This window comes from Myotis lucifugus, unplaced genomic scaffold (assembly GCF_000147115.1).
Source record: "Myotis lucifugus unplaced genomic scaffold, Myoluc2.0 scaffold_19, whole genome shotgun sequence".
Lineage (NCBI taxonomy): Eukaryota > Metazoa > Chordata > Mammalia > Chiroptera > Vespertilionidae > Myotis > Myotis lucifugus.
The window spans coordinates 8535402-8557422 of record NW_005871067.1 but is presented as its reverse complement, the minus strand read 5'-3'; the positions used below and the strand labels follow the sequence as shown (position 1 = coordinate 8557422).

Sequence of the window (22021 nt, the reverse complement as noted above, 5' to 3'; positions counted from 1 at the left end):
GCCTAAGGAGACAGGTGAATGGGACTGTTTGGTTTCTCTAGCCAGGCACTCCCTTAGCCCTCTCTTTCACAGAAACATGTGTCAGAGTAATCATTCATCTGTCACTCAGGGTCTGCTGGTCAACCCTGGCAATAACCTAATCCAGAATTCAAAATCCTGATCAGACCTCACCACACATGTGAGTGGACTTCACCTTAACCCAGAGACAATGACTCTCATTTTCTGTAATGACACAAAGCTGCTTTTACCTAAGGGAGGATCTGATGCAGCACAGCATCCATTTTCAGCCCAGTCATCCCACAGGTACTGGTGTCAGACAGAGATTAGGCTGGAGCTGGGAGTGTCATCTATGACTCTTAGAATAGTTACATGTGCTTAGAGTGGAGCAGCAAAAATAAAGAGGCACAGCCATGAGGAACATGTATATTTAAAATTCCTCCCCTTCATTTTCTTCTTCAAATGAATCAGTCCCCACTTCTTCATAATCCTTCTCTAGGGCAGCTAGGTCCTCCCTGGCTTCAGAAAATTCTCCTTCTTCCATTCCCTCTCCAACATACCAATGGACAAATGCCCGCTTGGCGTACATGAGGTCAAACTTGTGGTCAAGGCGGGCCCAGGCCTCCGCAATCGCTGTGGTGTTGCTCAACATGCAGACAGCCCGCTGGACTTTGGCCAGGTCCCCTCCTGGCACCACAGTAGGTGGCTGGTAGTTGATGCCCACCTGGAGAACAGAGAAAGAGGAGGAACAACAAAAGAAGATGCAGGGTAGCCAAAGGGTGACTTGAGATGAGGCAACTTCATCACATGGTATGGGAGCAGGACTCAGGCACAGGCATGAGAGGGCTAGGGGTGAAAAGAGGGGAGCAGGAGGTTGGGAAGCAGGGAGGTAGAGAGAGAAGTAAATGCTGAGAAGAGAAGAAAGTAAAAGTGAGTGGGATTGGGTATAGGCAAATTCAAGAAGAAGGACTAGAGAATCTAAAGACTGATGAAGACAAAAAGGAGAACAGGGCTGGTAATAGAGATGTTTGTGGGGAGATTCACGTAGACAAATGAGGGTAATGAATGAGACTATTAAGGGAGAGGTGTATAATACTGGTACATGTTTATCTCTAAAGTGGAAATACATTCCCTTTTAGAGGCAAATTAATTTTTAAACTTGAAGTTATTATGAAGTTTATTCTTTCTCAAATAGTCATTTGAAGTTCCTCTTAGTTATGCTGTCAAAAAATTTAGGGAAGTTTCTCTGCCAAGGGTGAAGGGTTGTTTAAAAGGTCATAGAGATATTCCAGAGCAATAAATAAAAAGATCCAAAAGGCCTGGCAATGGAGTTAGTGTTAATCAAGCCTTGTGTCTCTAAGAAGTGGAGCTTCTTAGAAGAAAAGCAAGGACTCCAAGCAAAGAAAGTTAGTTTAAAACTCTTGCCTGGACAAGCCTAATTCTGGTAGCATGGCATGGTCCACCAACAAATCCAGCTCAATCTTATGGTGGGGCTACTATGCTAGAAATCTTTCTTTTCCTCACATACATATCAAACCAAAGCCAAGCCTAGGAACTGTAGAAAGCTGGAAGAAATCTAAAGTGACAAACTGTGATAATACTTATGGACTAAGATTCATGGTGCCACCAAAAAAATACCTCTTCTTACCCAGACTACCATGCATTAATTGCCAATCTCTTCAATTCATAGCTTTAAAATAAATACATGGCTTCTTGAGAGACAGAGGTGGGAGTGGCAGCAGGCTATACAGCTAAGGTGGTTAACCCATTAACTGGACTCACAAAGGTGAATCCTCTTAGATAAAAGTGGTATCTTGGTGATAAAGGTGATGCTAAGACAGAAGTAAATACCAAAAATAAGAATGGGAAGGGCAATGAATATGAACTCAGCCACATTACATAATTTGCTAGATCTGGCCCTAACCAGCAAAAACTTGTTGCCTAGAGCTAACTCTCTTTTTGTGAACAATAGTATTCCTTGACCTAAATTAAGTGGAGACAAACACCCTTGAGAAGGATGAAAGAGGAGGCAGTTCAACAACAACTTTCCCACAGCCTGTGCTTTTCTGAAAAGCAGATCAAGTTGATGGCTACCTTATCTTTCTGGACATGACCCCAAAGCTTCAGTTTAAAATAAAGGAGAGAATGGGAGAGGTCTCCCTTTTGTTAATTTCCCCACCACCCTCACATCTCATTTTTTCTACCTTCTTCTTATTAGCATGTTTTATTGTTTCCATTTGAAAGAGGGGAAAAAAAAGAACTGCATTTTTTGAAGAGTGTGACTGTTTTCATAATAATAACCAGAACTTACACATAAAATAGGCAGAATCTAGAAAAAAAGATTATGTATGTAGCTATGAGTAGGGCAATGAGGAAGAATGTTACAATTCCTTACTCAGCAGATCAGCTAGGTCAGAGCTTCATAGACAAAATAGATCAGCCAAGGCACATGGTGCCTTGTTTTTGTAAGTCCCACCAAGGAAAAACTGAGACATGTTCATCACTGTCTCCAGTCCGGTGCTCAGTAAACCTCTGAATTATTAAAGGCCTGGGCAGTACAAATTAATATAAATGGTGGTAGTTATTTTGCTGGTGGAATCTCTTTAAAGACCATGGAACACAGGACAAAGTGATCAATCAGTTCACATGTTTAGAGCCAGCTGCATGCCCTGGTAGTGCAAGTCAAACGGTGGCTTTATCACTATTCAGTGTTTAACTAGCACTTTATCCAGGGGTCTTCCCTGGATATTCCACATTTCCCCAAGAATATTTAATTTTTCACAATAAATTAGGAGGACACATCTTTTGTTAAGAGGAGGGAATTTCACCTCTTTGGCAACTTGAATAATTTGGTTATCTCCATTTTCTAATACACTGTCAGATTACAACTACCTCTACTCCTTCATCCTGTTCATATCATTTGCCCACACATGTTCTTTCTAGCCTGTCCACTCCTCCCTATAAAAGAAATACCCTTTTCTGCCTGACCTGTGAGATGCTTGCAGATCTTAGGGTAGGAGCTGTAGAAGTCTTCTCCCTATTGCAATAGTGCCCCTCCTGTTCTTTTACTAATCCTTTCTAATAAATTCCCCCCTTACCTGTATAAATTAAGTGAGTGAGTGAATGAATGAATTTAATTAATGGTATAGTTGGCTTAAGCTCCTCTTCCCATATCATTCCAATAAAGCCTGAAGTGTCCATGGAATTGTATATCTGTCCAAGACTCTGGAGTTTATACATCCTTCTCCCCCATCCTTGGTAATCTACCTCTGCTTCTCTAGTTGTCTAACTCCTCCCTATGTCATCAGCTCTCACCTTGAAGCCAGTGGGACACCAGTCTACAAACTGGATGGTCCTCTTGGTTTTGATGGCAGCAATAGCAACATTCACATCCTTGGGCACCACATCCCCACGGTAGAGCATGCAGCAGGCCATGTACTTGCCATGTCTTGGGTCACACTTCACCATCTGGCTATTGGGCTCAAAGCAGGAGCTGGTTATCTCAGCCACGGAGAGTTGTTCATGATAGGCTTTCTCAGCAGAGATGATGGGTGCATAGGTGACCAGTGGGAAGTGAATGCGGGGGTAGGGCACCAGGTTGGTCTGGAACTCGGTGAGGTCCACATTGAGGGCCCCGTCAAAGCGGAGAGAGGCAGTGATGGAGGATACAATCTGGCTGATAAGGCGGTTGAGGTTGGTATAGGTGGGGCGCTCAATGTCTAGGTTCCTGCGGCAGATGTCATAGATGGCTTCATTATCTACCATGAAAGCACAATCTGAATGTTCCAGTGTGGTGTGGGTGGTTAAGATGGAGTTATAGGGCTCGACCACTGCAGTGGAGACCTGGGGGGCTGGGTAGATAGCAAATTCTAGCTTGGACTTCTTGCCATAATCCAGGGAGAGGCGTTCCATCAGTAGAGAAGTGAAGCCAGAGCCAGTGCCCCCACCAAAACTATGGAAGATCAGGAAGCCCTGCAAGCCAGAGCAGGCATCTGTCTTGGGAGAGTAAAACATGAGAAGAAAACATGAAGACAAGTTTCTAAGAATACCCTAATGTGGACAAAGGCAGGCAATCCTTCTGTCTGCCCCACTACATCCCTCAACATTTTTACATGGGTGAAATCAAAGCAGCCTTTCAGTTTAGAAAAGGGGTTATAGTGGTCATTAGTCTCAAAACTGTCTGATCCCCAAAAGTTCAGAACCACTGGATTACACCCTGTGAATCTATGAAATCTCTATCCTTTAGCCTAGGGCCATATGCCTCTACCCATTCTTCTCAGAGAGATATGAGTCTCTAAACCTACCCACCTTAGCCTGCCCTTATTAACACTTACCAACTTCCTTATGCGGTCCAGCACCAGGTCGATGCTCTCCTTGCCCACTGTGTAGTGGCCCCGGGCATAGTTGTTAGCTGCATCCTCCTTTCCTGTGATCAGCTGCTCTGGATGGAAGAGCTGGCGGTAGGTTCCTGCCCGAACCTCATCTACCAAGAGAGGAGGACCATCAGGTCTTACTATCTCCTTTCCCATTAGAATATCATATAATACCCTTCTGGGTCTTCACTTCCCTACTGTAAAACTCTACAAAGGTGAATACAGACAACCTTGTAACAAATGTGAAAAAGGCTAAGTCTAAAGTGACATAGGCACTAAAAGAACCAGAAGCCAGTGACTCCAGCAGGTGATGAGAAGCCTGCTGCTCTCCTGGCTGCAACTTAAAAAAGCCTTAACTTTACAAAGCTCACTGAACACAAAGGTTGATTGCCACTCCTTCCATCTACCTTGATCCCTCAAGGCTTCCCTCTTATTTTTTCTTTCATGCTGCAAAGTTATCTCAAAACTTAACCTGATTTCACTTGCATTAAAATGTTCTAGAGACACAGAGAAAGATTCAGGGTGATCTGCCCAGTTCCTAGTCTCTCCTGGGAATAGTCCCCTATCACCTCCACCTCAAGGTGATAATAATATATATCAGGCATTAGAGTTACTTTAGAATGAAAGGTTCTAGAGGAGCAGGAGCCCTGGAAAGGCTGTCAAGAGCACTCTGCTCACCTCTAAGGGTCCACATGAAATGGGCACATAGCCAATTAGAGGCATCAGGTCCAAACTACACCCCTTCTTCTCTTCAGGGGGTCTCCTACTCCCCTAGAGAAAGCATCCATTTGCATGGTGGCCTGTGAGGGTAATCTGCATTTTTTGTATTTGTACAAAGTTCTCAAAGGCAGAAGTACCTGGAGTCAGCTGTGCCTAGAAATTAGTGGTCAGGCGTTATAGACATTTGCCCAGACATCCCTATGAAACTTATCCATCCCTTGATTGTTGACCCAGCTTGGAGCTGAGGAAATCCAGAACCAGGGAAGTGGTGCTTGAGGGGGTGAACTCAAGGAGAGACCTGAATTTCTGTTTTCTAAGATTCAAATGAAGGTCAAGCTTCTATAGCCACCTCTGGTTATGAGAAAAATGCCTATTATTCCATTTTGTGTGCCAGACACTGCAAGCTTATATCAAACCCGTGAGAATAGGTTGAAATTATTATAGAATCGGAAACCTTGAGAAATTGGCTATTTGGGGCCTTCCTATAATACCTAAAATCATTTGTATTTTTTAGCCGTAGTGTAAACAATTTTGACAATTTAATCTGTCTCCACTGGTTTAAGCAGAGAACATTTTATTTGCAGTTAGAGCTGTGATGGGAGAGCAAAGAGTCCTGGTTCCTATTGTGAGTTCCCCAATTATGGACAATTCAAGGAGCTGACAGACATCATGGGGAGCAGAAGGGCTCTAGCTGAGCCATCCCCACCTTCCAGTTAAAGATTCTGCTTTGTTAGACTCATGGACAAAGCCTCACAGTCTCATGTTGCTTTCTATGGGAGGGTCCTAGTCCATACTCACCTACAACAGTAGGCTCCAGGTCTACCATGACAGCCCGGGGCACATGCTTCCCATTGCCAGTCTCACTAAAAAAGGTGGTGAATGAGTCGTCATCATTGATCTTGCTGGCCTGGGCACCAAAGGTGCCATCTGCCTGAATGCCGTGTTCCAGGCAGAAGAGCTCCCAGCAGGCATTGCCAATCTGAACTCCTGCTTGACCCACATGGACTGATATGCATTCCCTCTGTGGGGAGAGTGCAGAATCACGGTCAGAGAGCCCTAGGACCTAGCCATGTCTCTGTCCTGTATCTCCCACATCTGAGGACTTGTCTCTCCTGGCATTCACCTCACAGGATGTCTATCCCCCCAGCCATGCCATTCCCAGAACCAGGGTCTGAGGTCTCAGGTGTCTGAGGGCCATTGCAGGGTACTAAGAATTAGCTCTGATGAACCACCATTTTGTGGTTTGATCTAAAGGTTGCTTTCCAAGGTTAATTCTTTATAGCAAGAAAAGGAAAAAGGGGACAGCTGCACCAAAGAAACAAGGGACTAATTCTCAACCATGAGACTTCTGTGCTGATGAAGGAGGTCAAAGATCAAACCAGTGATAACAGCAAAAATTACCCCTAAATTCACTACCATACACAGTGGTAACATTCATATCTGTGCCCAGACCCTGACTTTCCTAGACAGCAGGCACACACATGCATGCACACACGCAGAGTCTCAAAATATCATAGAGCGGATAAACATTCATGGGAGGAGTATACTTTGGATGTATCATGGGTACAATTAGTATTCTGATCACAAACATAGGAATAAGAAAGGGTTGGTCCTTATAGAGTCTGGACAGAAACTCTGGCATCAAAGACTCTAGGCCTGCGCTGTCCACTGCAGTGGCTCCAGTCACTGTGACTGTGGAGAACCTGAAATGTAGCTCATCCAAACTGACATGTTATAAATGTCAAACATACACTGGGTTTCAAAACTTATTATTAAAAAGAAGGCAAAATATCTCATTCATAATTTTTATATTAATTTCATGTTAAAATTTGTTGGGTATCTTAATTCATTGTATTTTATTTTATTTCTAAATAAAGGGTTGGTACATCAGCAAGGGATAATTGGGAGTATATAAATTAGACTCTTCCTGAACTCTGAGAAGTTAAAAAATTTCTCTGTAGCCACCACAACCTATTTCCTTGCCTATGTCTGGCCAAGTGTTAAATGAAGCTGATCTTTAGAGTGCTCTTACCTCTTACCTCTGTGTTACTCAGATGTAAAGCCACAATTACCTGATTGTCCTAGCACCAACAGCTTAGGAGGGTTTTTTGGGGGTGAGGGGGGTGAGAATGAGTGTGTGTGTGAATGTGTATGAATAGAAACCAACCATGGGTTTTTTCTGGGAGGAGGGCTTCATTTCCCCTACCACAACCCACCCACCTGTGGGGAAGCAGTGACCAGAACAAGATGACTCTGTGCTTATGACCCCCACCAAAGGCCAGCAGGAAATCATGTGCTTGATCTGTGAGTTTCTATTCTTATCCATGACCCTACCTGGTATTTTCCATCTCTGGGTAACCCAAGCCAGACACAGAGCCTCCAGAGCACGTGGTTGGGCATGGAAACACATTGAGTACAGGTCAGAGTATAGGACTCCTGGAAACTTGGAATTTCTCTAGAGATGGGAGCAGAGCATCTACTCTGAGTAACATCTCAAAGGGTCAGAGATTATCAGGACTCATTGCTCCCTAATCAAATTTTCCAACTAAACACCAACTCTACACATGTCTCTGTGCCCTTGCCTTTGGTGAGGCTAGAGTACAGGTATTCACAGCAGCCAATAGATAACACAGCCAAGCTGGGACTACAACCTGGCTGCTTTTCCATGACCCTGGTGTCCAGGGTAAGGCTTCAGTCACAAAGTTGCCCACACTCCTGGGTTTGAATCTTGTTGTATTAATTATTTGCTATGTTGTGTGACCTTGGCTGAGTTACTTAACCTCCCCTTGTCTGAAAATAATAAGTTAGCCATGGTTATTGTTGTCATCTTTACCAACATCAATTTCATTATTCTACCCTATAGCTTTATTTTCCACCTGGAAGAGATACAAGTAGAAAGATAGAGACTTCAGGCCCCCATTCCACTCACTTTTATTGATAAGTCTATTTTTTGTCTTCACATTAGGACTCAATTCTGACCTAAGAACAGCAGTGTACCACAACCCAGGAACTACCCACAACCAGCACATTATCGACCAAACTATATTTTCACATCCAGCATGCAGCCGTGGCTTCCTAAGGAGCTATCTAAAGCTGAAGGGATGTTGAAAAAGCCTAAAAGAAGCCTCATTCTTCATTCTAGGTGACCACATCCTCTGTGGTCCTGACCTTCAGCTTAAGGAGCCTTGCTCCCTCCCCATCATCACACTCCAATCATCCTCCAGGCTTGTCTGTGCAGCTGCTTGGTCTCTGGTCAGTCCTCCCTTCTGAAACTCCCTGGGCCTTTTTGACAAGATGCAGGGATATTTAAAGAAGGTGAAAGGTCATAAGGGAAAGAGTAAAAAGATCTTAGGGACCTAAAAACCACAAACATAGTGATATTAATGTTTTTGGTCTCTTTTGATAGACGTTGATAGACCCTTTAGTCTTAATACTAATAAATATGCTAGTTGTCACTGACAAAAATCTCTCTCTCTCTCTCTCTCTCACACACACACACACACACACACACACAGAAGAGTGTCAGCTAATCAATATAGAAGGAATAATATATTAAGAAATATTGCCAGGCCCTGGCTGGACAGCTCAGCTGGTTAAAGCGTTGACCCAACATGCCAAGATTGTGGGTTCAATTCCCAGTCAGGGCACATACACGAAGCAACCAATGAATGCATAAATAAGTAGAACAACCCAGTTGGTGTGGCTCAACAGTTGAACATTGACCCATGAACCTAGAAGTTATGGTTCAATTCCAGGTAAGGGCACATGCCTGGGTTTCAGGCTTGATCCCCAGTAGGGGGTATGCAGGATGCAGCCAAACGATGATTCTCTCTCATCATTGATATTTCTATCTCTCTATCCTTCTCCCTTCCTCTCTCTGAAATCAATAAAAATATATCTTTTAAAAGTGGAACAACAAATCAATGTTTCTCTCTCCCTGCCTCTCTCTCTAAAATCAATCAGTAAACAAAAATTTTTAAATTAAAAAAGAAATATTGCCATATTACAAATGTTTCTAATTACATAATTGATTTGAACAAGGATGCCAACACCATGAAGTGAAAGGTTGATGGGGAACTGGATATTCATAGTGCTAAAGAATCACTTTTACTTATAGGTCACAAGGAGTAAAAGAAACCACAATGGGGAGAAACCAAGATGGTGGCATAGGTAAACACTGGAAATTGCTGCCTCGCACAACCCACTTCAAAAATACAACTAAAAGACAAAACAGACACCATCCAGAACCACAGGAAGGCTGGCTGAGTGGAAATTCTACAACTACAAGGAAAGAGAAAAGCACACTGAGACTCAGAGGAGGTGCGGAAGTAAAGTGCAGAGGTACAGAGGCGCACGCAGAAAGGGCTGGCAACTGAGGACGCGGTTGTATTTTTTAATCCGGAGGGAGACACACGCTCCTGATCTGAACTCCAGTTCTGGGCGAGTCTCTGGGGACCCAGACTCATATGGGGAGAAACTGGACTGTCTGGCATCGGGCGGAACTCGAGGGCGGCTTTCTCTCAGAGGTGCTTGCAGCAAATACCGAGGAACACTGAGACCCGGGGCCTCTTAGGGCAGGACTGAGGATCAGCCATAGCTGTTTGCTTCGCCCTGTTGATTCCCTGAGACCCCGCTCCACCCAAGCTGTGTGCAGAGGCTTTTGCATATGAATGACCTGGCCCTTTGCAATCTAAAATTACCTAACAAACTGCAGCTGGGTCAGAGAGACCCAGAACATCCAAAAGAAGGCCCAAGGCCCCACAGCAGCTTGCATTGCTTCCCAGCTGGGCCTCATCTGGGCACCTCCAAACCCCAAACAAAGAAGAGGAATCTGCAAATCTCTCCGTAGCTCCTGCTGGGTAGCCTCAGGCAGAGACTAAATTAGCACCTCCTTAGAGATCCAAGTGCCAGTGTACCCAGTAGTCAGAGTGGGACCATCTAGATTACAACTCCTCAGATCCATAAGGGACACACTCAGGGGGAAGACTCAGTGAGCACCAAAGCCCCACTGAAGCAAAGTCTTGCCCCAGAAGGGTGTCTCTAGCACAGAAGTTCTCCCACCGTAGACGCAGCTCATTCTCACAGCCAATTGGCCTGGAGGTCAATTCCTCCCAGTGATACCTACAACAATCAAGGCTTAACTACAACAAGACTGTGCACACAGCCCACAAAGGGGTGCACCAAGAGTGTCCAACTCAGGTAATTGAGGAGGCTGAGCCACTGGGCCCTATAGGGCACCTAGCACAGAAAACCACTCTATATCAACACAGGGAAGCAGCCAAAATGAGGAGACAAAAAAACAGGTCACAAATGACAGAAATGGAGGAAAGCAAACTACTGGATATAGAGTTCAAAACCATGGTTATAAGGCTACTCAAGAATCTTCTAGAAACTGTCGATAAATTTAGTAAGACCCTCCATAAATCTAGTGAGACCCTCGAGGACATGAAAAAGGACCAACTAGAATTTAAGCATACACTGACTGAAATAAAGAATATTATACAGAGATCCAACAGCAGGAATCCAGGAATCAAGTCAAAGATTTGAAATACGAAGAAGCAAAAAACAACCAACCAGAAAAACAAAAAGAAAAAAGAATCCAAAAATATGAAGATAGTGTTAAGAGCCTCTGGGACAACTTCAAGTGTACCAACATCCGAATTATGGGGGTGCCAGAAGAAGAGAGAGAGCAAGATATTGAAAACCTATTTGAAGAAATGACAGAAAACTTCCCCTACCTGGTGAAAGAAATAGACTTACAAGTCCAGGAAGTGCAGAGAACCCCAAACAAAAGGAATCCAAAGAGGACCACACCAAGACACATCATAATTAAAAAGCCAAGAGCAAAAGACAAAGAGAGAATCTTAAAAGCAGCAAGAGAAAGACAGTCAGTTACCTACAAGGGAGTACCCATACGACTGTCAGCTGATTTTTCAATAGAAACTATGCAGGCCAGAAGGGAGTGGCAAGAAATATTCAAAGTGATGAATAGCAGGAACCTCCAACCAAGATTACTTTACCCAGCAAAGCTATCATTCAGAATTGAAGGTTAGATAAAGAGCTTCACAGATAAGAAAAAGCTAAAGGAGTTCATCACCACCAAACCATTGTTATATGAAATGCTGAAAGGTATCCTTTAAGAAGAGGAAGAAGAAGAAAAAGGTAAAGATAAAAATTATGAACAACAAATACATATCTATCAACAAGTGAATCTAAAAATCAAGTGAATAAATAATCTGATGAACAGAATAAACTGGTGAATATAATAGAATCAGGGGCATAGAAAGGGAGTGGACTGACAATTCTCGGGGGGAAAGGGGTGTGGGGGGTGCAGGAAGGGACTGGAAAAAAGTTGTACACCTATGGATGAGGACAGTTTGGGGGGGGGAGGGTAAGGGCAGAGGGTGGGGTGGGAACTGGGTGGAGGGGAGCTAGTGGGGGAAAAAAGAGGAACAACTGTAATAATCTGAACAATAAAGATTTAATGGGAAAAAAAACAACAATGGTCACCAGCCTAGTACTGGGGTCAATATTAACACTACTAATAATGAGAAAACTAAACATTAAGTAACTCATGATGTGATACAACATGAAAAACACAGCACCACCCAGAAGTAATTCTTGTCAGAAATACTCAGTCTTTAATCCATTAAACCCTTCGATTTAGCTTCCATTTAATAGAAAACACAGGAATCAGAGCCATAAGTGACATCACGAGAAAACAATAAAATTAATCCAGAAGGTGGGACATTCTACATGGCAATTGATCCAATCTTTTTAATTCATGAAAAATAAAGGTGATATCAAAAGAAACTTATGAAGCAAAATATCTACATCTACATGTATGAAACCTTTGAATTCTGGTTTGAACAAATCAAAATATTTGGGAGATAAGTAGAGAAACCGATTAATTTTGTTAAGCATGACAATGAAAAATACAGTTAAGTAAAATGTCCTTATTTTTTCGAGTCATTTTTGAGGCATTTAAGGTAAAATGCCATGATATCTATATTTTACTTTAAAATACTTCAACAAACACAGCAGGTAAATATAGCAGAAATATAATTATTATTAAATATAGGTAATATATGGGTGGCATTATACTACTATATTTTTCTGAAGTTTTGAAATTTTTCAAAAAGAAAAACATTAAAGAAAGGAAATAGAGGAGGAGCAGGGGTAGGGATCCTACTTATCATAATTACCTTATTCTTAAGGCTCTTCCTGTCCCATTTCACTTAGTCATCTATTCAACTAACATTTGCCAGGGCAAATAAGAATTTTAAAGTTACACAAAGAAATCACAAATGACATTAAAACTTCCATGAGCCTGCATGGAACACTAAGATCAGAGCACCTGCTCAGCATTCCAACTCAACACACACAAGGAGCAGTCCAAGGCTCCTCCATGTCGCTCCTCCAGCTCAGGCACTGGGCTAGCCCTATCCAATCACTTAGCCTCATCACCCTCACCATCCTCCTGTTACAGAGGATATATGACATCTTATGCTAACCAACAAAATAAACTTCTTGATTAAATAACATATAATGAACAATGCTTCTCCCCAAATTAGGGAATAAGATGTATGCCTTAAAACAAAGGCCTGGTTTGCCATATATCGCTCACGGCATTTTAAGCATATTACAGGAATTAGCCTCAGTGAAGGAGGCCGACTCCAGCAACCGGACATTCTGGATCCAGGAGACTTAGTGACTCTCAACCATAAAAACTGCTCCGCTTGACCAGTTTCAATATAATCATTGGAATGGACTGTGCTGACTTACGGGTAGAGAACTTTCAACCCCCCTTCCCCATTTCTTTGTTCTGCTTTCCCTGTCCCTCCTAATAAAAATCCCTGCCTGCACTGAGATGTTAAGATGGGCTTTGGGATAAGAGTCCCCCATCTTCTCAGACGGCCAGCACTTGAATAAACTACTTTTCTTCTCATAAGCACCTGTCTCATGAATTTGGCTTTCCTTGTGGCAAGTAGCCAAACTTGTGTTCAGTTATACTCCTGCCTGGAAGTTCTACAGAGATAAGCACAGAGCAGACCCAAAGCTGGTGACTTTGGGAGGCAACGTGTCATGCCCATGGAAGGTAATCCATCTTCCATAACCGAGAACATTGTGTTAGTTCAGAATGGTTGGGATACCTGAGCTGGACTGGCCTCCTGAGTCACTAAATATGATTCCCTCCCCATCATTTTACAGATAAAGGAGCCAAGGCTCAGAAAGGTAAAGAAATAGATTCAAGATTTTACAACTCTGTAACAAAAGAGCCTAAACTGGAATCCAGGTCTTCTGATCTTGGCCTGAGTTCTTCCCTTTATACTATACAACTTCCTGCCTCACCCATACTCTGAACTTCCAGGGCCCTGGGCTGTGCCCACACCTACATCAATGCAAGGCCAAGCCTTTATGGCAAAACTTCAAACAAGAAAAAGCTCCACAGAGAGAAACTGAGAGTGGCTTATGATAGTGCCTATTTGAAAATGAGTCATCCTTCTCTAATAGAAATAGAAATCTGTTTCTCAGGATGGGGGGAGGGGGTGCAGAGAGTAAGCTGACCCAGCAGAGGATATGTAAGTCATACATTTGCTCATATTTCAGATTCTCCTATATTTCAGATTCTCCTCTCTAGCCAATCAGAGCTCATGCTTTCTCTCTTACACTATTTCTGTCTCTCAGTTCTATTTTGAATCTGGGCTTGTAGAGCTTAGGCCAGAAAATTGAACGAGCAACTATTAAATGGTGTGATAAATGCAATTATAGGGGAGCTGGGCTCCTGGGACTTTGTGTGCTGCTGGCACCTTTTTGCCCAGCAATGCAGGGGCTGAAGATGGGAAGGTAGAGAGACCCTAATAGAGGAGTTCCTTTAGTCAAGAAAACAGAGACATTCCTCCCACAGACCTAGTGCTGGGATAACTATGAAAGTTACAAATATTTATTGTGCTATTATGTATAAAATGGTATTGAAAGGTACTGAGCTAATTCCTATTCATCCTCCAGGTCTCTCATTAAAAGCCACTTTCTACAGGAAATCTGGAAAACCACAAACCAACATAGGAGCCCTACTATGTGCTCCCACAAGTCCTTTCTTCCCTATCATTGCATTTATCACACCATTTAATAGTTGTTTGTTCAATTTTCTGAATTCCCTAGTAAAGGGAGTAAATTCTGTGAGGGCAAGGAACTCTTGTTTACTCACTGAATCTCCAGCATTGAGCACAGTGCTTGAACATAGCAGGTGGTCAATAAACATATGGATGGTTAGTATGAAAACCCTGCCCTAGGGGGCTCACATCTATTTAACAAGGAGAGTGGCCAGTGCTTATGAGGCAATGGGAATTCAAAAGAGAAAAAACATTTTCTGGCTTGGTTTCTTGGAGAAGGAATATTTGCAAAGACCTTGACAAACAACCATTTTAGTTAAATTTAGGAGCAGTATGAACAAGAAGCAGGAAAAGTTAGGGCAGGTCTCACAAATTGCTCAGTTTGTCTGAGGCATAAGCACATGAAGAGCAGAGCAGATGCGGCATCTGTGCTACCTACAACCATTTTCCACAGGAAAAGGGGCCTATGTTCTGTAGAATGTCAAAAAAAGAAACTCTACAACCTTTATAATTACACTGCAAGAAACCTTTCCCTATGTCAATCTTATATTATTTCTATTTTAATACTAGTTATTTCCTTTTGCTTTCTCTTCAAAGGATTAAGATCAGCTGATCACAGTCCTCTATAGAAGGTGGCTTTGTAGATTTAATAATCATTCTTGAAGTATCACAAAATAGTAAAAATGGCACATTATCTAGGAAAGGAACTGATACAGGCCAGTACTATACGCCATGTGAAAACCTGAGACCAGTCCGCATATCTCTGACCACCTGTGTGGCTTTCAGGAAGCATATTATTACAGCAAATTATTTGTAGTTGTCAGACTGGGATAATAAATCACCTAAACTTTAGGGTCTAGGTCAGATGGCAAGTAAAACATAGCTCCAACAGTGTCACAGAGGGAGAAATGTAACTCATCAAAATTATTTGAATTATTTCTGCTCAAAACCCTTCAATTACAACCCTTTGCAATTAATCGGAACAAAGAATAGATAACAAATCAGAAACAGCAAGAACAAGGAATCAGCCTAAATTCACATCAGTTGAGTGAAGGTAGCTCTGCAGTTACAGCAGTAGTAGGGATGATATAGACCCGTGGTCGGCAAACTGCGGCTCGCGAGCCACATGAGGCTCTTTGGCCCCTTGAGTGTGGCTCTTCCTAAGCCTTAGGAGTACCCTAATTAAGTTAATAACAATGTACCTACCTATATAGTTTAAGTTTAAAAAATTTGGCTCTCAAAAGAAATTTCAATCGTTGTACTGTTGATATTTGGCTCTGTTGACTAATGAGTTTGCCGACCACTGATAGACCAACATTAGGAATGGCAGGGGTAAGTACACTCTCTGCAGGAGACCCAGTGATGTCAGAAGTCACTTGAGCTTTAACTGACATTGGGTACAAGTGTAGGAGATAGTTAAGGAGTGTGAATCTACTTTACACAGTGCCCACTTTGTTTTCCCATTCTCTTCCATAGCTCATTATCTGGGAGAAATTCTAACAGGAAGACACTGACAGGAGAAATGTCAAGGCTGCAGACACAGCATTGTCAGACCCGTGGTGGCCAAAGAGAAAAGGAGCAGTTGGTCTACTTTCTCCCCACAAGAGTGCCACATACTCCTACTCATCCCCTATCACTGGCCCTATAGTCAACAGCTATTTTCTCCTTGAAAATTATTTTTAACTTACATCTTCCTTTCAAGGTCACCAGGAGCCCACTCCGAAAGAACCCTTCAACATCAGCATAAACCCTCCCTAGTATCTTCCTATGAAAATGTACCCCGCGCCTTTGCCCCAGCCATGGCCCGAAAGAGCTCTGCTTATCAGGCCCCTCCACTGCTCAGAGGCATGTAGACAGTGAAATCTATAAGAATCTGCACTTCGTGACGGGGACGAAGGATGCAGCAATGACCAGCATCCCTTTGGAAACCTCAAGCAGTGCTCTGAGGTCAGAATATAAGTACCGACCCTGCAGAACTCAGCCATGCCTGCCTACACAGGGACAGTTTGCAAAGGACCAGAGACAGAAGTAGTGTCTATCTTGCCCCCAAAACTCTCTGCCCTTTAACTGCCTGTTGTTGTAGGAGACAGGCTATTTGTTGCCATTTGATACCTATTCCCATCTAAATTCAGCTGGTGCTCTCCAGTCCAGAAGGAATGCAGTTAAGGAGACTGTGTTATACATGCTCTCATCTCCCCTTAACCAGACACTTTCTCTGAACTCTGATATCATTGACATGGGCTTGGCTCAGGGCATTTGGCCAGGGTTCTCCACACCACTTCCCCAAAAAAGTGTCAGTCTTAGTTCCTGAAGAACTGCTTCTAGAGGGACACTGAGAGCAGATGGGAATGCCCAGTTATAGGGTTAGTTATAGATTTCTTAGCCAAAACCTATACAAATGCTGAATTTAATACTCCTTAACAGAGAGGCAGCTTCTACCTCCCTACCCCCAACCTCATGAAGTAAAGTTCTTTCTGCAAGGGTGGAATTCTTGTGGTCTAAGTTTATAGATGTATCATTTAAAAAGGGGTTCTGTGAGTGGGAAAGGTCAATAAAAAATATTTTCCCATCAAAACAATGCTACCACCAAAACCAGATAAAGACAACACAATGAAAGAGAATTACAGGCCAATATCCCTCATGAACACAGATGCCAAAATCCTCAACAAAATTCTAGCAAATCGAATCCAGCATTACATCAAAAAGATCATACACCATGACCAAGTAGAATTTATCCCAGGGATGCAAGGATAGTATAATATCCACAAATCAATAAATGTGATACATCACATAAACAAATTGAGAGGTAAAAATCACAGAGTCATATCAATTGATGCAGAAAAAGCAATTGACAAAATCCAACACCCTTTCTTGATAAAAACCCTCAGCAAAATGGGAATAGAGGGATCATACCTCAACATAATAAAAGCCTTATATGACAAACCTATAGCCAACATCATAATCAATGGGAAAAAATTAAAACCATTTCCCCTAAGAACAGGAATGAGACAGGGATGCCGACTTTCACCACTCCTGTTCAACATAGTACTGGAAGTGCTAGCCATAGCAATTAGACAAGAAGAAGAAATAAAAGGTATCCAAATTGGAAAAGAAGAAGTAAAACTGTCATTATTCACGGATGACATGATATTGTACTTAGGAAACCCTAAAGACTCCATCAAAAAAATTATTAGACTTAATAAATGAATTCGGCAATGTAGCAGGATACAAAATTAACACCAAGAAATCTATGACATTTTTATACACCAATAGTGAACTTACAGAAAGAGAAATTTAAAAAAAATCCCATTTACCATCGCACCAAAAAATTAAGATACCTAGAAATAAACTTAACTAAGGAGGTAAAAGACCCATACTCGGAAAACTACAGGACACTGAAAAAAGAGATAGAGGAAGACGTAAACAGATGGAAGAACATACCGTGTTCATGGATTGGTAGAACCGACATCATTAAAATGACCATACTACACAAAGCAATCTGTAGATTCAATGCACTTCCCATTAAAATACCAACAGCATATTTTACAGACCTAGAACGAACTCTCCAAAAATTCATCTGGAATTAAAAAAGACCGCGAATAGCTGCAGCAATCCTGAGAAATAAGAACAAAGTAGGAGGGATCTCAATACCATATATCAGCTGTATTACAAAGCCACTGTTCTCAAAACTGCCTGATACTGGCACAAGAACAGACATATAGACCAATGGAATAGAATAGAGAACCCAGAAATTGACCCAAACCTTTATGCTCAATTAGTATTTGACAAAGGAGGCAAGAACATACAATGGAGTCAACAGTCTCTTCAATAAATGGTGTTGGGAAAACTGGACAGATACATGCAAAAAAAAAAAAGAAACTAGACCACCAACTTATAGCATACACAAAAATAAACTCAAAATGGATAAAGGACTTAAACATAAGATGGGAAACCATAAAAATCTTAGAGGAATCCACAGGCAGCAAAATATCAGACACATGCCGAAACAATATCTTCACCAATGCAGCTTCTACGACAATGGAAACTAAAGAGAAAATAAACAAATGGGACTACATCAAAATAAAAAGCTTCTGCACAGCAAAAGAAACCATCAACAAAGCAACAAGAAAGCCCACTGAATGGGAGAAAGTATTTGCCAATGTTATCTCCAGTAAGGGTTTACTCTCCAACATTTACAGGGAACTCATACAACTCAACAAAAGGAAGATAAACAACCCAATCAAAAAATGGGCAACAGACCTAAATACATACTTTTTGAAAGAGGACATAAGGAAGGCCAAGAGACATATGAAAACATGCTCAAAGTCACTAATCATCTGAGAGATGCAAATCAAAATGACAATGAGGTACCATCTCACACCCGTCAGAATGGCTATCATCAACAAATCAACAAACAACAAGTGCTGGCAAGGATGCGGAGAAAAAGGAATCCTTCTGCACTGCTGGTGGGAATGCAGACTGGTGCAGTCACTGTGGAGAACAGTATGGAGTTTCCTCAAAAAACTAAAAATGGAACTCCCATTTGACCCAGTGATCCCACTTCTAGGAATATATCCCAAGAAACTAGAAACACCAATCAAAAAGGATATATGCACCCCTGTGTTCATAACAGCATAATTCACCATAGCTAAGATTTGGAAATAGCCTAAGTGCCCATCAGCAGATGAGTGGATTAAAAAACTGTGGTACATCTGCACAATGGAATACTATGCTGCAGTAAAAAAGAAGGCATTCTTACCATTTGCAACATCATGGATGGAACTGGAGAGCATTATGCTAAGTGAAATAAGCCAGTCAGAGAAAGATAAATATCACATGATCTTACTCATTTGTGGAATATAATAAACAACATAAACTGATGAACAAAAACAGAGACAGAGAAGCATCGATCAGACTGTCAAACCTCAGAGGGAAGGTAGGGGAGGGTGGGGGTAAGGGGGAGAGATCAACCAAAGGACTTGTATGCATGAATATAAGCCTAACCAATGGACACAGACACCAGAGGGGTGAGGGCATGAGTGGGGGAGGGGGCAATGGGGGAATAAGAACACATATGTAATACCTTAATCAATAAAGAAAAAAAGACAATGCTGCCCATGCAATTGAATATTCTAAATAGAATCTACTATATAAAAATCAATGTTTCAAAATAAGTAAAAGATATATTCTCTCAAAATATTCAACCATAGTTTTTTAATATGCAAATTCTTTAGCACATTTAAATAAAGTTTTATTGTTTAAATTTTTTATTTTCCAGGTGTTTTCAGAAACTTGCCTGTTGAATACAATCAAAGTTTGCTCAGAGGGCTAGATTATCATCCTTGGCTCCCCTGAGAGTCTTTAGGCTCCACTTTGAGAGTCACTATGATGTTCAGGTAAAAATTAAAATATGTAAAAGGAAGCACTTCGAAAATTCTAAAGCACTCGCTAATGCTAGATATTATAAATATTAAATATAAAATCTTCAGCATGATGCCTATTTGCTTCAAAATAATGGGGAGGGAAAGGACAATAAATTAAGCAACACTTATAAGTAGGTAATATTTGTAATTGAATGGTTCATATATAGGAGTACATTACACCATTTCCCTCTTTTCAATATGTTTGAAATTCTGTGTAATAAAAAGTTTAAAAGCAAACTTTTGCAAATCTGAACCATAATCCTTCTTTATATTGTAGGTGAGAAAAAACAGTCCAGAGAAGGTAAGTGACCTTCTTGAAATTACACAGGTAGTTACAGAGCCAGAAGCCAAAATTCTGAACTCCCAGTCTGGGTTCCTTCTATGGTTCCGCATATGGGTCCTCAGGCAGAAATGGATTCCTCTAGCCACTTTCCTGAATATCCCTGAGTTCTTAAGTCTCTCAGGTGTATCCAGGAGCATGCTCAGAAGAGGGAGGGTGCTGGACAGATCTGGAGCTAGAAACAGCAAAACTGGGGCCAGAGCCAGAAGCCTCTGGGCACTTTCCAAATTGAGCAGAAGCCAGGTGAAGTGGGGAAGTTCTCCCCTTGGCCTGCTTTGTCACTGACACCTGAATCAAGAGTGCCAAAGAACCTGATCTTGGTCTCAGGAACATGTTTATTCTGTCCTCCTCCCCAACCCAACTTTTCCAACCCACCTCGGTACTGCTAAAATACCACAACTCTGGACCAGGAGATTCTGGGTTCCCAGGCAGTCATAGAAGTGGATTGGAGGTGGCTATTACCCACCCCAATTGTGGGGGTGAAGGAAGAGATTCTAGAGGGTGGAACTAGAAATGTGGAGAGGCCTCCTCCCCAGCAAGTAAGATCCAAGACTATGAAAGGAGAAAGATGCAGTGTGGAGGACCAGGCCTTTGCTAAGCCCCCTAAGCCAGGTAGGAAACAAAACAAGAAGTCTGAGGTCCCCTGGCCAGAGGGAGAGAGCTATCTGTGTGCCAAAGTCCTTCTGACTGACTGCTAGAAAAACTGGGGAGTTGGCGTGGGTTCCAAGTGCTGGGAAGCTGAGCAAGCTCAAATTGTAAGTGGCCCAAACCCAAGCCAGATCGTGGGGACAGGAAAGGAGAACTACCCCAAGCTTGAAGTGACCGTGATGCCCTAAGTCCCCGTCACATTGGGGATGGTGAGCTCACTGCGCCCACTCCCCCAACCATGGGCCCACCCATCTGGAATCTTGGACTGCCCCTTCCCCCCTCATTCTGGTCCCTGAGCTGTCTATCTGGGGCTCCCTCAGAATTTTCTCTGCCCTGTACTGGGCTCCCTATGTACTCCCCCACTTCTCTCATGTGCACAAAGCTCCCATTGGGTCCCCCCCACCCCTGAAATTACCACCCCCCAGGGAGACTTCGAGCTCTACTGATCCAAAGTGATGGATCCGATAGCCCCCACATAGATGTGGCCCCTAGGGCTGGGTGCCTGCCCCTCCCCAGCCCCTGCGCTGCAGACTCACCATCTCGGCTGCGCACTTCTGCTCGCCTCCCAGCTGGCCTGCTCACCCCAACTGCTCCAGATACAGCCGTGTCCGCTGTTGTGACACACTGGGCGGGAGGGGGCTGGGGACAGGCTTGCTCATCCAGCAGCTGCTCTTCAGCATCACAGTGCCCAGGGAGGGGAGGAACCCAGGCAGGTCACAGTGGCTCCTCCCCCCACACACACGTACCCTCCCCCTCCCTTCCCCTCCCCTCCCCTCCCGCGAGGCCCCACCCAGTCTCTCCATCCAGCTTGTGCCCGCTGGGCGCTGGGCGCTCTGGAAACTGCGCAGTTGAATTCCGTGCCGCTGAGCAAGGGAGCAGTCCTATTACTAAAGAGCACTCCTCCATAATGGGATATAGGCCATTAGTATTCAAGCTTCTTAGGAAAGAAATGTGAAAATTCACTTCCCAAACTTTCATTCTCTTCCTGTTGCCACCAGGAAGGGCTGGCCCAGGCAGGAAAGGCACCTAGTTGGGGTTTAGTTGAGGGCTTTCGCCCTCAAACCAGGCGAGTAGAGAAATGATGGGGATGATTCAGTGCTCACTAGTGAGAAGCAGGCTCCATGCTCAGCTCTGCTGCTGCTGCTGCTGCTGCTTAGGAGGGCTTGAGCAAGTTGCTGCACCTCTACTCTGGAAACCTATTTCTACCCACATCAAGGTCTACCTGGTCACTGGAGAATTAAATGAGATAACATACTTTATAAAGCAGGTACTCAATACTTTAGTTGTTCCTGTTTCTACCATTCTATCAGCGTACATCACCCCACCACCACCACCATTATTTTCAAATCTGTTTCTTAATCCATTTATCATCACTCCCTCTTCCTACTTTTACACCCAGAAAGTATA

At 42.9% G+C, this 22021-nt stretch overlaps 1 protein-coding gene across 3 annotated transcripts in view; it reads right to left on the bottom strand.

The window, feature by feature from the left end:
- Positions 1 to 409: 409 nt before the first annotated feature.
- TUBA8 (tubulin alpha 8) overlaps positions 410 to 22021 on the bottom strand; it is a 23914-nt gene continuing 2302 nt past the window's right edge. Inside the window, exons 1-5 of one of the 3 annotated variants that reach the window (XM_006085549.3) lie at positions 21151 to 21244; positions 5889 to 5953; positions 4332 to 4480; positions 3313 to 3993; positions 410 to 721 (exon numbers count right to left, since the gene is read on the bottom strand). In XM_006085549.3, coding sequence (XP_006085611.1) covers positions 428 to 721; positions 3313 to 3993; positions 4332 to 4480; positions 5889 to 5916 — 1152 coding nt within the window. In that variant the 5' untranslated portion in view covers positions 5917 to 5953; positions 21151 to 21244 and the 3' untranslated portion in view covers positions 410 to 427. Of the gene's footprint in view, positions 722 to 3312; positions 3994 to 4331; positions 4481 to 5888; positions 6112 to 21150; positions 21245 to 22021 lie in introns of those variants that run through there. The other 2 variants (XM_006085547.3, XM_023751236.1) reach the window with 2 other exon arrangements.